Source organism: Dendrobium catenatum, unplaced genomic scaffold (assembly GCF_001605985.2).
Source record: "Dendrobium catenatum unplaced genomic scaffold, ASM160598v2 fragScaff_scaffold_670, whole genome shotgun sequence".
Classification (NCBI taxonomy): domain Eukaryota; kingdom Viridiplantae; phylum Streptophyta; class Magnoliopsida; order Asparagales; family Orchidaceae; genus Dendrobium; species Dendrobium catenatum.
In genome coordinates, this window is record NW_021319132.1 from 1,052,416 (window position 1) to 1,065,788 (window position 13,373).

Consider the following 13,373-nt stretch of genomic DNA (forward strand, 5'->3'; position numbering starts at 1 on the left):
CTAATTAAAATAATTCCATCACTTTTAAGGTTTTTGCATAAGAAAAGAAATTATGATCAACACATATGTTGAGTTGGTGGATGTCTGGATATTTGAGGATGAGCCAACTCCATATATTGTCTTAGAAAATTTAAAGAATGAGCTCTATGCAAAGGATGCATGAAGAACAAAATATGTGTTTAACTCAATAAAAGGTATAGTAAGTTGATAATTATATATTGAAAATTATTTGGATAAATAAAAAATTGAAGCCTTATGTCATGTTACTTTGTTAATGAAGGTGATATTGATAACGAAGGGAATGGAGATGATATAATCGAGTTTGATGCTATAAAAGAATTTGGAACAAAAGATTTTGGCAAACTAGGACTTGGAGAGTCAACCTTTGTGGCTAGTTTTGATGATACAAATTTAACTGATATTTGATTAGCTTCTTGTAAAATTATTTGAATTATTAAACTAAAAACTTTTGATGATACAATCATCTTACTTTTCTTTTATTGTAAGGAATAGGTAGATTTATCAAATTTATAATTTGCTTGATTAAGCTTTTTTAATCTATACTTTGGTGCTGAGTATTTTTCGAGTATGCTATTTTTAATTTTTGTGAATATTCTCCGCTGTCATCTTGGCACTAATTTATACATATTTGGATAATTGTTTATTGTATCATGCTTCAATATCAATTTCAAGGTAATTTTTTTCCTCTATGCAAGTTGATCTTTAGGATAGAGAAGCATAGAAAAAATATGAATGTCTGAAATAATAAGGTTAGTTGCTTACAAAATGAATGTATTTATTCTATATGTTTGAAACTTATTTTGTTAAATTTTTTATTTTATGTAGCTGATTTGGCCATCCTGTGCGACAACCGTAAACAGCGAATGGCCGAACACCTCATATGAGAACCTGGAGATTTTGTTGATGCTGTTGCTGTTACAGCATAGTTATCTAATTCAAAAAAAGAATTTCAATCATCATTAGCCAATCAATGACAAAGTTTAATTCTATCCAAAATTTTCATGTTTTATATTTCGTGATCATTTATTTTATTTAATTTAGTCACATTTTTTATAAGATTTTATTAATATAAATAGATTTTATATTTAAATAAAATTAATATTTATTACATATATTTAAATAAAATTAATATTTATTACATCTGATTCTAATCCGATCGAACTATCAAAATGTAAGTATCTCATTCTTCCAATTTTCTGTCTGATCCGATTTTCACCGCCTCATTTTTATTTGTAAATTTAAGTATTTAACTTTTTATAATATTCTTCACGTTATAAAAATTTTAAGAGATAATTTATTTTCATTTAATTTCACCACCTGACCCTGCCTCATTTCCTTCCGCCTTTCTCGCCAGCAATCTCTGCGCTCTCTCTCCTCCCCTGCTCTTAGATCATCTCCAACCGAAAATCTCATTTTTTCACTCCAAAATGCCGGAAACTACAAAATGCCGTGATTTCATCTCCAATGGAACGCGTTTTTCACCCTTTTGCAGTTAACCGTCGCCTCTTTTTTTCCCGCGACAAGTTCGGTAGAGTGGTAAAAATGATGGAGATGAACAGTGCAACGCCAATATTGGCGTCCCACTGTTCACCCGCAGCCATATAGCGGACATTTTGCAGTTCGGCTGGAGCTGGCCGGGAGCTCCATTCAAGCGTTTGGAGGTCGGTTGGAGATGCCCTTACTACCCCTGCACTTACTCTATTTTTGTCCGTACCACTCTATATCTTTCTTCTCCGCCTGCCTCGCAAAATCCAATTCGGTTACTGCTGGAATGCTTCACCACTCATTTCTCTGAGCTGCCCACGTAGTCCAAATAGACTTCGCGATGCCGGCGGCCCTTAGACTCGCCGCCGCCATCTTTCTCTTCTGCATCTCGACGATCTGCTGTCTGGAAGACGGCACCGTCCCTGACTTCAGCAATGCGTCTCCGGCGGCGTTGCCTTACTTCACCCAAGTCTTTTATGACCGCTTCTCGAACTTCAGCGAGAGCTTCGCCGTTGAGATCAGTCAGCATCTCGGGTTCTGCATCAAAGATCCGTACGGATGCTCCTCACACTTGGATTCTTGTTTTTACTGTCCGGCTTTTGGGTTCTGGGATTGATGCGTGAGGTTTTTCGTTTTCAGGAAAAAGGACTGGAACGGAGCGTTCAACTTCTCGTCTGATCTGGAGTTTGTGTCTGATTGTATCACTGATACAGATGGTATGATCTCTAGCATTCAGTTAGACAGCTGTAAGGAAATTTTAGGCTCTGTTTGGATCCTGGGAATTTGAGTGAAAGGAAGTGAAAAGCAGCTATAGAATACCGATTCATTGATGATTGACCCATAAATTGCTACTATTCTCTTCCATTTTCTCGAACTCCCTCCAATCTAATCAGAATCTACAGTAAATTTTGTTTAAAGAAACTTAATTGATGTTTCCATGGCGTGTCACTTGTGTCCATTGGTTATATGGTTAACTTTGATTGGTTCTCAAATCTCTGTAGTTATTTGACTCTGTGGAAATCAGATCAAATTCTTCATTTAAGTTATTATTCACCTACTGCTGCACAGCTTTCTTATAGATCTTAATCAATGATGATTGCATAAATTTGTGAAGTAGGCTTTACTGCTCTCCTTCTGGTGTCTGTGAATAAATCTAAGGGATCAAAGTTAGGCAAGATAAATCTGAGTAAAAATTATTTTTAACCCCAAAGTCTAAGCCTTTAGGGGAGGGCCAACTGCTTGTATTTTACATTAATAAAATTTTCAATCATCTATGCGCGACCAAACTCAAAGCTTAACGGGGCATGGGGTTCTGGTTTTATCTGCACCATTAATGTTTGCGTTGATTTATATCTCTTTTTGAAGTTTCACTGGAATGTTATTGAAATTTCTTTTCTTAGTCACTACTAACAATTTAATTAAGCTCCTGTTTCCTTGGGGTCCCTTTCAGTGCACTACATAATTTCTAAAATTGAACCGCTACCAACTCTAAATAGACCACAACTTTTTGATCCTTTCAACTTTGATTGCTCCAGTGACTTCTTTCAACTTGATCAATACCGAACAATATATCTTTGCTAATTTTAGATGGAATGCATTATGGATGATTGCATGGTTACTGTCGGGTTGACCTTAAGGAGGTCTATGCCTTGACCTTCATATTGGTCAAGATCGTAGGTAGATACAAAAATGTCTTTTTATAGGCATTGTCTGAAGAAATGTTGTAATAGAAATGGTCTTCGATACAATGACATACGAAGAAATGGTCTTCGATATAGCTAGATCATAATTTTGAGAATACACAAAGGAGCCACCCAACATTAATGCAAAAACTTCTATGAATTGTTAGGCGCAGCTCAACATCTAATTTGGGATGGGTGCACCACTCATTCAGAGTTATCAATCGTCGATAAAAATGCTTAGTATTGAGACATAATATAATGTTCCTTGAGAGTCCTTTAATAAGATTATTGGTTGATGCAATTTAATTCCTTTAGGCTTGTACATGACTAAGATGTTAGTATCCAAACTGGGATTGAGTGTTACAAAAACAGACTGTTGCATCAACCGTTGCATGTTGTACTACAAAGATGATTCCACAAAAACATCATGTCTCCATTGTAGTGCACTTCGATTCAAACCAAATATGAGAAATAGTTAAAACAAAATTATGCTTCATTTTTTCGGTTGTTTTATTTGTCTATCACAATTCAAGTGAGCGACCTTTATGGATTTGTCAGACTGTTTGGGGTGATTTGAATAGAGCTTGGGGCAGTCCTGATTATATCAAGAGGAGGGAACGGAACAAACAAAATAAGCTTCTGATTGTGGGGGCATGGGGAGCTCCAGTTCATACTGGTGGCTTAGATCCTCATATTGATGATAGATGATGTTTGGTAAAATATGCTCCTTTAGTGTAAAAAGAAGTTGACTGACTCATGCATACATCTTCCTCATTAACTGTGTTTATTTAATGTATTTTTTATTGAAAAAATCACTTGGTAGAGATCTCATTGCCTTGGAGTTATATACTTTCACCTATTATTGTTAGAAGAATCACCAGAGGGTTGATTAGAGATCAAGAAAACCCTATGTGAATTTTAGAATTTATATAATTTTTATGTTTTTAAGTGACGTCTACATGGTTTTATATGTATTTTCTACGTTTCATAAGGATTACGTATGGATTCATGAGAGTCGGGCTTCAGCTGTTGTGGTATTTTCTATTGGATCAACATAATTTTTCAGACTACAACATGTGGTCGTAGGTATTAGGAGGTATATAGAATGGGAGAGTATATGATCACAAGCCTATGTGTGAGAATTGGATAGATCGGTTCAATGGAACCGTCCATCATAAATAAAAGTAGGCAAAGCCAAGCGAGATACGCTAGCAGATGTTATGTGCGAGTGGGTTGATTGAGCGAGCGATAAGTGCTCGGGCAAGTGTGGGTTTTGGAGCGATCGTGAGCTAACCTATGCGACTCATCAGAGATAAGTGTTGACACATTTTTTTTGCGTCAACTTGACTCAAATTGAGTCGAATCGAACCCGATCGGGTTTGATTGAACCCGATCAACTCATTTGATCCACGTCAAACCCAATTCAACTAAAATCGACATCGATTCAAGTCTGATTTTATAAAATTGACTTGATCAAATTAAATCGAGCTTAATTCAAGCTCAAATTGAGTCCAATTGGTTCAATGTGAACCCAATTAACTTTCCAAATCAAAGAATTCTAATCAACGGCTTTGATCCTCTTGATTTTCACTATCTACACACGCTGTTTTTCCGTCAAATCCCATGTATCAAGCGATTGAGCACAGGAGCATCCTTCCAAATCCATGAAATCGGGATACAAAAGGTTTTTTTTGTTTTGTTTTCGTTCTTCGTTCTTTTTGTCTAACTCCCTGCATGCGTTCAGCCGGATGAAAGAGGAAGAGCAATAGAGCACTGCTATTTCAATTGTTTGGTTTAGAGTTATATTACCGTGTTATACTGCTTTATTATCATATGATTCTTGTTTGTTGATAATTATAAAAGAAATTGTTTTAAAGGGCTTTTTATTTATTTTTTTTTGTTACATATTTTCAACGGATTTTCCATTGGAATCCGTCAATACGGAAAACTAACGGGCATTTCTGCTGGACGAAATCAACCAGAAAGTCTGTCGGATTTTGTCCCGCCGGTTCCCACGACTGAATTACTAATGAATTTTTTTTTAGAAATATGTTGTAAATTTGCCTTAAATATTACTGAAAGGCATTTTTTCCCACTAGAAACACTTTTCTTATGAGCTTTTTAGTGACGAATTATTATTCGCTGAAAAATAAAATTTTCGACGAAAATTTTTGTCAAACATAAATTTTCTATAGTGGGATACGATGCCACATTAATTGAGTTCAAAAAGTCTTGATCACATTCAAAATCACACAAGCATTGCATGTTCACAAAACTAATTGTGTTAATGAATTTGAAATGCTAAAATTATCAAGGAAGGACACGCATATTGATTGCATTGTCGCACAAGAAAAATTTAAAATTTCACCTATTTATAAGACGAGGGCGAAATTTTGACATGTATGAAGAACGAGAAAATACATAAGTCAATATACCTATTAGTTTCATTTTCTTACGAAATTATTTGATCACACACACACACACACATATATATATATTAAAAATTAAATTTTTTGTCAAATCCCAGTCAACTCAAATCCTTGAAATCCCTTCAGCTTAGTATTGTAGTGCAATGCCAATCCCTTTTCTTGTCTCTATCTTATCCTACTATAGTCATGAAAAGAAACATAACTAAAAAAGAATAATTTAAATCAAAACCCCACTCTCATCTCTATCTCACAAGCCCAACCCATCTTCCTCTCTCTTATTGTTCGATGTCATTCTACTCATTCTCTTTTCAATATCCCATCCTTTTCAATATCCCATCCTTAGTTGAACTCACTAGCCTCCTCTTCAACTACCACCACATTGTCTCCCTCTCTCATCTATTTATCATCACTCCAATTGAGAACCCTAGTCTAACACAACTCTCCCTCGCTTCTCTCCTTTTGGTTTGTGCACAATTCAAACCTAGCCAACAATGCTATCTATAGTCTCTCTCTCTCTCACTCTCAATCTTCTCCACCAATGAACATCCTTGCTCTATCTCATATGGCGATCTCGCTGTTAGACCGGTCCCTATTGGACCGGTCCAGCCGGCCTGTTGTAGAACGGGAAGGGGGTCATATGAATTTGAAATTTCAAGTTAAGTGGGAAAGAGAGACAGTAAGGGGTTACCAAAATTAAATCTAATTTAAAATTAAATTAGACTTAATTTCAGGAACTTTCCTAATTTATCTTGGTTAATTTAGGAAAGTATTTGAAATTCAAATTGAATTAAAATCTTTCCCAACTCATTTAGGCTAATTTAGGCATGTAATAATGATGATTGAAATCATCATCAAGAGGGCCAAGGAGGTTGGGTGGGGGGGTGTTCACATTCGATGAATGTGTCCAAGTTCAATGAATCATAAAAATTGGTATTAATTTCAATTAAATTCATATTGGGAGAGATTTAGGGGGTTTCCAAAAAGCGATTTACTAATTAGAAAAATTAATTTAAATCAAATACAATTAGAAATTTAATTAGATCCAACTTAAGTAACTTTTCTAAAATAAGAATCCTTAATTAGGAAACAAATTCAAATTCAAATTTATTTGAATTTTGAATTAGAATTCATTGCCAAATTAAGAGGGCTAAAATAAGAAGGGTTTTGAATGCAAGACGAAATTGGTGGAACCAAACGAGGGAGGAGGTGGTCAGCCGACTATGGAGGTGGAGGGGTTGATATTTGTTCCAAAAGAAAAGTTAACCAAAATCAAACGAAATAAAACAAAAATGGACGGTGAATGATGGAGACTATAGATGAGAGGACGGATAACAAAAAAAAAATAATAAAAAAATAAAAATGATACAAACCACGAGCCCGGACTCTTCCTGCGGCTGGTGGATACTACGTTGCCCTCCCCGAGGGAATTCAATCCACGAGCCCGGATCCATCCCACGACTGGTGGAAACAAGATTGTCCTCCCATAGGACTTTTACTCTCCAAAACTCACATAGAGATCAAGACAAATGCTCTAATTTTTTTTTTTTAGTAATCCATCATTGATCTAATACAAGTGCAAGAGCCTCTATATATAAGCCTTAAAAGAAATGAAAATACAACTTTGCCCCTTGGGCTTACATAAGACAAGACCCTTAAATAAGGGTAAAAACGAAAAATGCATAATTAAAAATAAAAATTTAAGATAACGTAGGAAAATCACGGCCGTTGATCTTCAACTCCTCGGTTATGCATGAACGGTTGGATGTCCGCATCATTCTCCCGGGGTGGAAAAGAGCTCGGCTCCGTCGAGTCCGCACCTCAGGTAACCATGCTCTAATATCAAACTTATGTAGAACGGGAAGGGGGGGTCATATGAATTTGAAATTTCAAGTTAAGTGGGAAAGAGAGAGTAAGGGGTTACCAAAATTAAATCTAATTTAAAATTAAATTAGACTTAATTTTAGGAACTTTCCTAATTTAGCTTGGTTAATTTAGAAAAGTATTTGGAATTCAAATTTGAATTTCAAATTGAATTAAAATATTTCCCAAATCATTTAGGCTAATTTAGGCATGTAATAATGATGATTGAAATCATTATCAAGAGGGCCAAGGAGGTGGGGGGGTGTCCACATTCGATGAATGTGTCCAAGTTCAATGTATCATGAAAATTGGTATTAATTTCAATTAAATTCATATTGGGAGAGATTTGGGGGGTTTCCAAAAAGTGATTTACTAATTAGAAAAATTAATTTAAATCAAATCCAATTAGAAATTTAATTAGATCCAACTTAAGTAACTTTCCTAAAATAAGAATCCTTAATTAGGAAACAAATTTAAATTCAAATTTTGAATTTGAATTCATTGCCAAATTAAGAGGGCTAAAATAGGAAGGGTTTTGAATGCAAGACGAAATTGGTGGAGCCAAAGGAGGAGGGAGGAGGTGGGGTGAGGTGGTCAGCCGACTATGGAGGTGGAGGGGTTGATGTTTGATAAAAAAAAAAGTTAACCAAAATCAAACGAAATAAAATAAAAATGGATAGTGAATGATGGAGATTATAGATGAGAGGACGGATAACAAAAAAAAAAAAAGATACAAACCACGAGCCCAGAGTCTTCATTCGGCTGGTGGGTATTATGTTGCCCTCCCTGAGGGACTTCAATCCACGAGCCCGAATCTATCCCACGGCTAGTGGAAACAAGATTGTCCTCTCATAGGACTTTTCCTCTCCAGAACTCACACAGAGATCAAGACAAATGCTCTAATTCTTTTTTTTTTTTAAGTAATCCATCATTGATCTCATATAAGAGCAAGAGTCTCTATATATAGGCCTTAAAAGAAATGAAAAGACAACTTTGCCCCTTGGGCTTACATAAGACAAGACCCTTAAATAAGGGTAAAAATGAAAAATACATAATTAAAAATAAAAATTATAAATAAAATTTAAGATAACGTTGGACAATCACGGCCGTTGATCTTCAACTCCTTGGATATGCATGAATGGTTGGATGTCCGCATCATGGCCCCTTGTGAAGGGCCAGCTCACGTGTATAGGAGGCTGGCGGCAAGAGAGCGGGAGAGGGAGATGGGGCCTACTAATTCAAATTCAATTTTTTTGGAGCCAAAGGAGAGGGTGGCAAGGGAAAATTTGTCCTTTGGTGCTTAATTGATTAATTGCATGCTTTAAGTAGAAAGGGAGGATTAGGGTTAAAGCATGCTTTGTTTTGGTAAATGATTTCCGGAGTTCTTGTCTTGGTGTCTTCGGTCCTAGATTCGTCTTGAGATTGGGAGAGAACGATCCTCCTCTCGAATTGAGGATCAATTGTATCTTGCTTTATTGCTTCCATTGTTTGATTTCCACAATAAAAAAACTACTGTTTTGATGTTTTTCCATTATATTTGTGAAGTTTTCTTGCTGTTTTCATCAATCTTATTAGGGTTTACTTGAAATATTTAAGTATTTCCTATCACTCGCTAATCTTCAATAACAATTTGTATGAGAAGCTTCTACCCAATTATATACTAACCAATCCCCAAATTGCGAGTAAAATACTAAAAGATCTACTTTTATTCTTCATTTTCTTACATCGGTGAACTCAACCCAACAACCACCTCTAAGCCTCTTCTCTCGTTCTCACTCTAAGAAAAGAGAACCAAAAAAAATCTCCCTCACTGGCTTTCTCTCTCTTTTTCTATCTACTTGACTCTCATTCTCTCTATTTCTTTCTGTTTCTCCCTTTCTCTTTCTACTTCTCTCTCTTACTCTTTCTCTCTCTATTTCTTCCTCACTCTCATTCTCTCTACTTCCCTCTCATTCTCTCTACTTCCTACTCTCTCTTTATCACCCTATTATTACTGCTCTCTTTTTCAATAAAAAAAAAAACCAAAAAAAAAGAAAAAAAAAAGTAGAAAAATTGTGTATTCTTGCCGTGAATTCCTCATCACTTCATCATCAACAATGCCGCTTCTCACAAGGTATAATGCAAAAGTTTTAAAAGTGAGTGCCCTTACATGTTGTTCCAAAATGACTGAGAAAATTTTAAATTAATTTCTCTTGCTCATTGTTTTGAACGACAGAGAAATCTTGTGTATTTTTGAACTAAAATAAGACTTACAAGGGACTTGCTATGAACTTGAAAGATTAACTGCGAGTGTGTATAGGACCTACACAGAGCTCCTAGCGTTATGAAAACTCTACAGATTATGTAGTGATTGTAAAAATAAACTTCAATGTGCTCTTATTTATAGAAGGAAGAATTGATCCCCCGTGAGGGCCCGCCTAATTGAAATTCCAACATGTAAAAATAATAAAAATGGCATTATGGAACATGTGATAAGATTCTTACTTGCCTTTGTTTCCACTATATCTGTAACATATGTGCGAGCAGATAGAAGACGATTGTAAAATTCAAAATGAAACATTGCACATGCTCTAATGACTAAATATTCATGGAAATAATAAATCTAGCTATTATTAAGTAATGTGCAAGCATCTCAAGGTGGCTTCCAAACTCAACTGCCATATATTGAGAAGCATGCAATTGCCTCGAGAAACATGCAGATGCCTTGAAAAGCATGCGGTTTCCTCAAGAAGTTTGTAACTACTCTGAAACACACAACACTATTCTTAAAATGTGCAGATGTTTCAAGAAGCATGCAATCATTTCAATAAATATTTAACTATTCTGGGAGGTGTACCCTTGTTCTAAAAGCATGGAAATGCATCATGTTAACAAATCAAAAAACGGATAAATGTATTGACATATGCACCAAAAAATATTGAAACATTAATGCCAATGCACTTAGAAATATGCAACTGCTTTGAAAAATATGATAACGTATAATGCACATGCACCGTAAAATGTGTAAGTGCACCATACAAATAAATTGAAAATATAGACGCTTAAAAAAAATCTTGCAAGTGCACTATGTACACACACAAAAAAGCTTGTAAGTGCACAGTGTGAGTGCATCTAAAAACATGAACACTTGCATCCTACCATAAAATTTTGACACTTCAGCTCACTTAGCATACTTTTCTGTAGATATCCAAAGTGATTGCTATTCATCAAATTAATGTATTATCTTAGATGAGGTTTCTTAGTGCTAGAAGTTCGCTTAAGATGCTTGTTTGCATGCTATCCTGGTGAACTTATTCTCTTATTTGCTCTTCATTGGATTAACAGGGGATTTAACACAACGACTTTGCACGGCAGCGGAAATTAAGTTATACTTCAACAGTTTCTTTATTGATGGGGGAAACAATGATTTCTTGAGGCCTAACAAAAACTGTAATACGACTTCTTGGGTTTCTGGTTGTGAGCCTGGATGGGCATGCAGTGTTGTTGAAGGCCAGAATGTTCACATAAAAGATTCTGCAAACATACCTTCTAGAACCCAGAATTGCCGTCCTTGCTGTGAGGGGTTTTTCTGCCCTCGTGGAATTACCTGCATGATACGTATGTACGCGAAAGTCTTGACTTTTCTCTTAGAATTATCTTTTCTTGCCTTCAGGACTACAGTTTACATTAATTGTATATATATTAATCTATGTTTGCAAGACAATTTATGTTCGTATCCATCATACTTGCTCTTACACTCATGTCCAGCAAATTCATTTGCTACTATTTCCATTTGAGATTATAATCCCCGACTATCAGATATATATTCTTGGTGGTGCAATTTATACTTGATACAGTTTCACATATTATTTTCTGTCTCAGTGCAAATTGGTATGTCTCATTTTCTAGCTTTATTATTTTCAATATTTTCAAGTTTATATGGATATTAAATTATCTCATTCTAAAGTACATCTAGTTATGCTAGAAATTATATATATATATATATATATTATTTGTTACATTATTTAATATTGAAAACCCAACTTTTCCGCTTGGTCTAAGGATATGGCAACTTTATTTTTCTCTTTGATGATGTTTTCTAGCTGTGCAACTGTTATAAGCTTAGATGTGCTTACCACATTTTGGAGGTGAGCTGGCATGTTAAATGATTGATTTCATTACCACCCTTGGGACCCCGCTCCAGAGATGTGAGGCATTGGATGAGTCGGTGGGTTGGCAGGAGCATTATTTGATACATAATTGTTAATGGGAAGAGCAGGCATAGGGATTACAGTGACATTTCTTCACTTCACCTACTTATGATAGCCATCTATGCGATAATCTCAATCATTTTGACATTTAACTAGGATATTTATTTGTCTTTCTCCCTCGTTTGGCGTCGTATTTGCCTTTGAGCTCGTACTAGCATAGTAGCATCAATGAACAACAAATTCTCTTCAAGGTCCTCTTTCTTCTCCTGAGGAGTTTGTGCCTTCTAATTAATCATATTGCATTGGATCTTCATGGGTTATATTAATTCCAACAACAATGGATCCAGCTCCATACTATCATTGGTAGACTTGTTAAGGTGGCGCTTCATTTGTGTGTTCCACAATATATACCATTTCAATTTTCATGATCTCTTCACCTTCATTTTTTTCTTGTATTGGGATCTTCGAGCGACATCTTCATTGAATCTTTGGCTCACTGTTTGGTACAAAATATTCTTCAACCCACAGACTGCCGTCATAGCTGGCTTCTTTTTCAGATGGTGAGGTTGGTTGATGATTAGATCCCTTGGAAGTTTCTCAAAGATGTCGACCATCTAAGAGATTGTCATCAGTAGTATTTCAACTTGTGAATTTCTCTGGTTCAGGGAGACCCTTATCATGTGAAAAATTCAACTGCATTGAAGCACAGCAATCTCAACTTCTGCAAGAAATTTGACTGCAACACTTTAGGCATACGCTCAGTTTGGGAAATTGGGCTACCTATCATACATTTTGCGCTTTTTAAGCCGAAGAGTAGAAAATATTAGGAATGACCTTTCTTTATTAGATTTAAACGAGAATTTGACTTTTAATAGGACACAATGGAGAAAAAGGATTCATGTAGCCGACCCCACGTAGTGGGATAAAGGCTTGATGTTGTTGTTGTTGTTGTAAGCCGAAGAGTAATTTAAATTCTGACATTTGTAGCCCAAAATCATGCATGATGATATATGCATTTTTTATATTGAACTTAGAATATTAGGATCTTCGTTGTTGATTCTTTGATTTTTATTGCTGTTCTCTTTTTATTACTCGATAGCTACCACTTAGTAACTCTGGGTAGAAATTGTTGACACGTTATATTTTTTCTCTTGGAATTCAATGAAGCATGTCCCTTGGGTGCATACTGTCCACGAGCCGAACTGAATACATCTACTGGTGTTTGTGATCCGTGAGTTTACTTTTCTTTCTGTTGCTGTTGCCCTTTTTAACTCAACTGTTAAAAAAAGTTAGACAATTTCTGCAGATACAACTATCAACTGCCTCCTGGGCAGACAAACCATTCTTGTGGTGGTGCTGATAGATGGGCTGATGCTGGAAGTAACAGTGAAATATTCTGTCCTGCTGGATTTTTCTGCCCCAGCACAGTTAGGAGAGTTTTTTGCAGTAGTGGGTAATGCTTTAATCCTCCATGTTCTAACACTTCTTTCAATTCTTCATTTTGGTCAATAAACATCACTGTACTAGATTTATGTTGTTTATACTGTTTGATTATTGATTTCTCACAATTAATGTATCTACACCTCACTTATTCCTTTTTAATTTTACAGATATTATTGCAGGATGGGATCTATATCAGAGAAAAGTAAGTTTCTGATTTCTAGCTAATAGTGAATATCTGTGTTAAAGGCGAAACCTATATTGTG

At 35.6% G+C, this 13,373-nt stretch overlaps 1 protein-coding gene across 1 annotated transcript in view; it reads left to right on the forward strand.

Annotated features, from left to right (window-relative positions):
• The first annotated feature begins 1,700 nt into the window (after positions 1-1,700).
• Positions 1,701-13,373, forward strand: part of LOC110098837 (ABC transporter G family member 28-like) — a 53,945-nt gene continuing 42,272 nt past the window's right edge. Inside the window, exons 1-6 of the mRNA XM_028695741.1 lie at positions 1,701-2,058; positions 2,146-2,222; positions 10,802-11,074; positions 12,835-12,898; positions 12,974-13,120; positions 13,278-13,312. Of these exons, the coding sequence (XP_028551574.1) occupies positions 1,847-2,058; positions 2,146-2,222; positions 10,802-11,074; positions 12,835-12,898; positions 12,974-13,120; positions 13,278-13,312 (808 nt within the window). The 5' untranslated portion in view covers positions 1,701-1,846. The remainder of the gene's footprint in view (positions 2,059-2,145; positions 2,223-10,801; positions 11,075-12,834; positions 12,899-12,973; positions 13,121-13,277; positions 13,313-13,373) is intronic.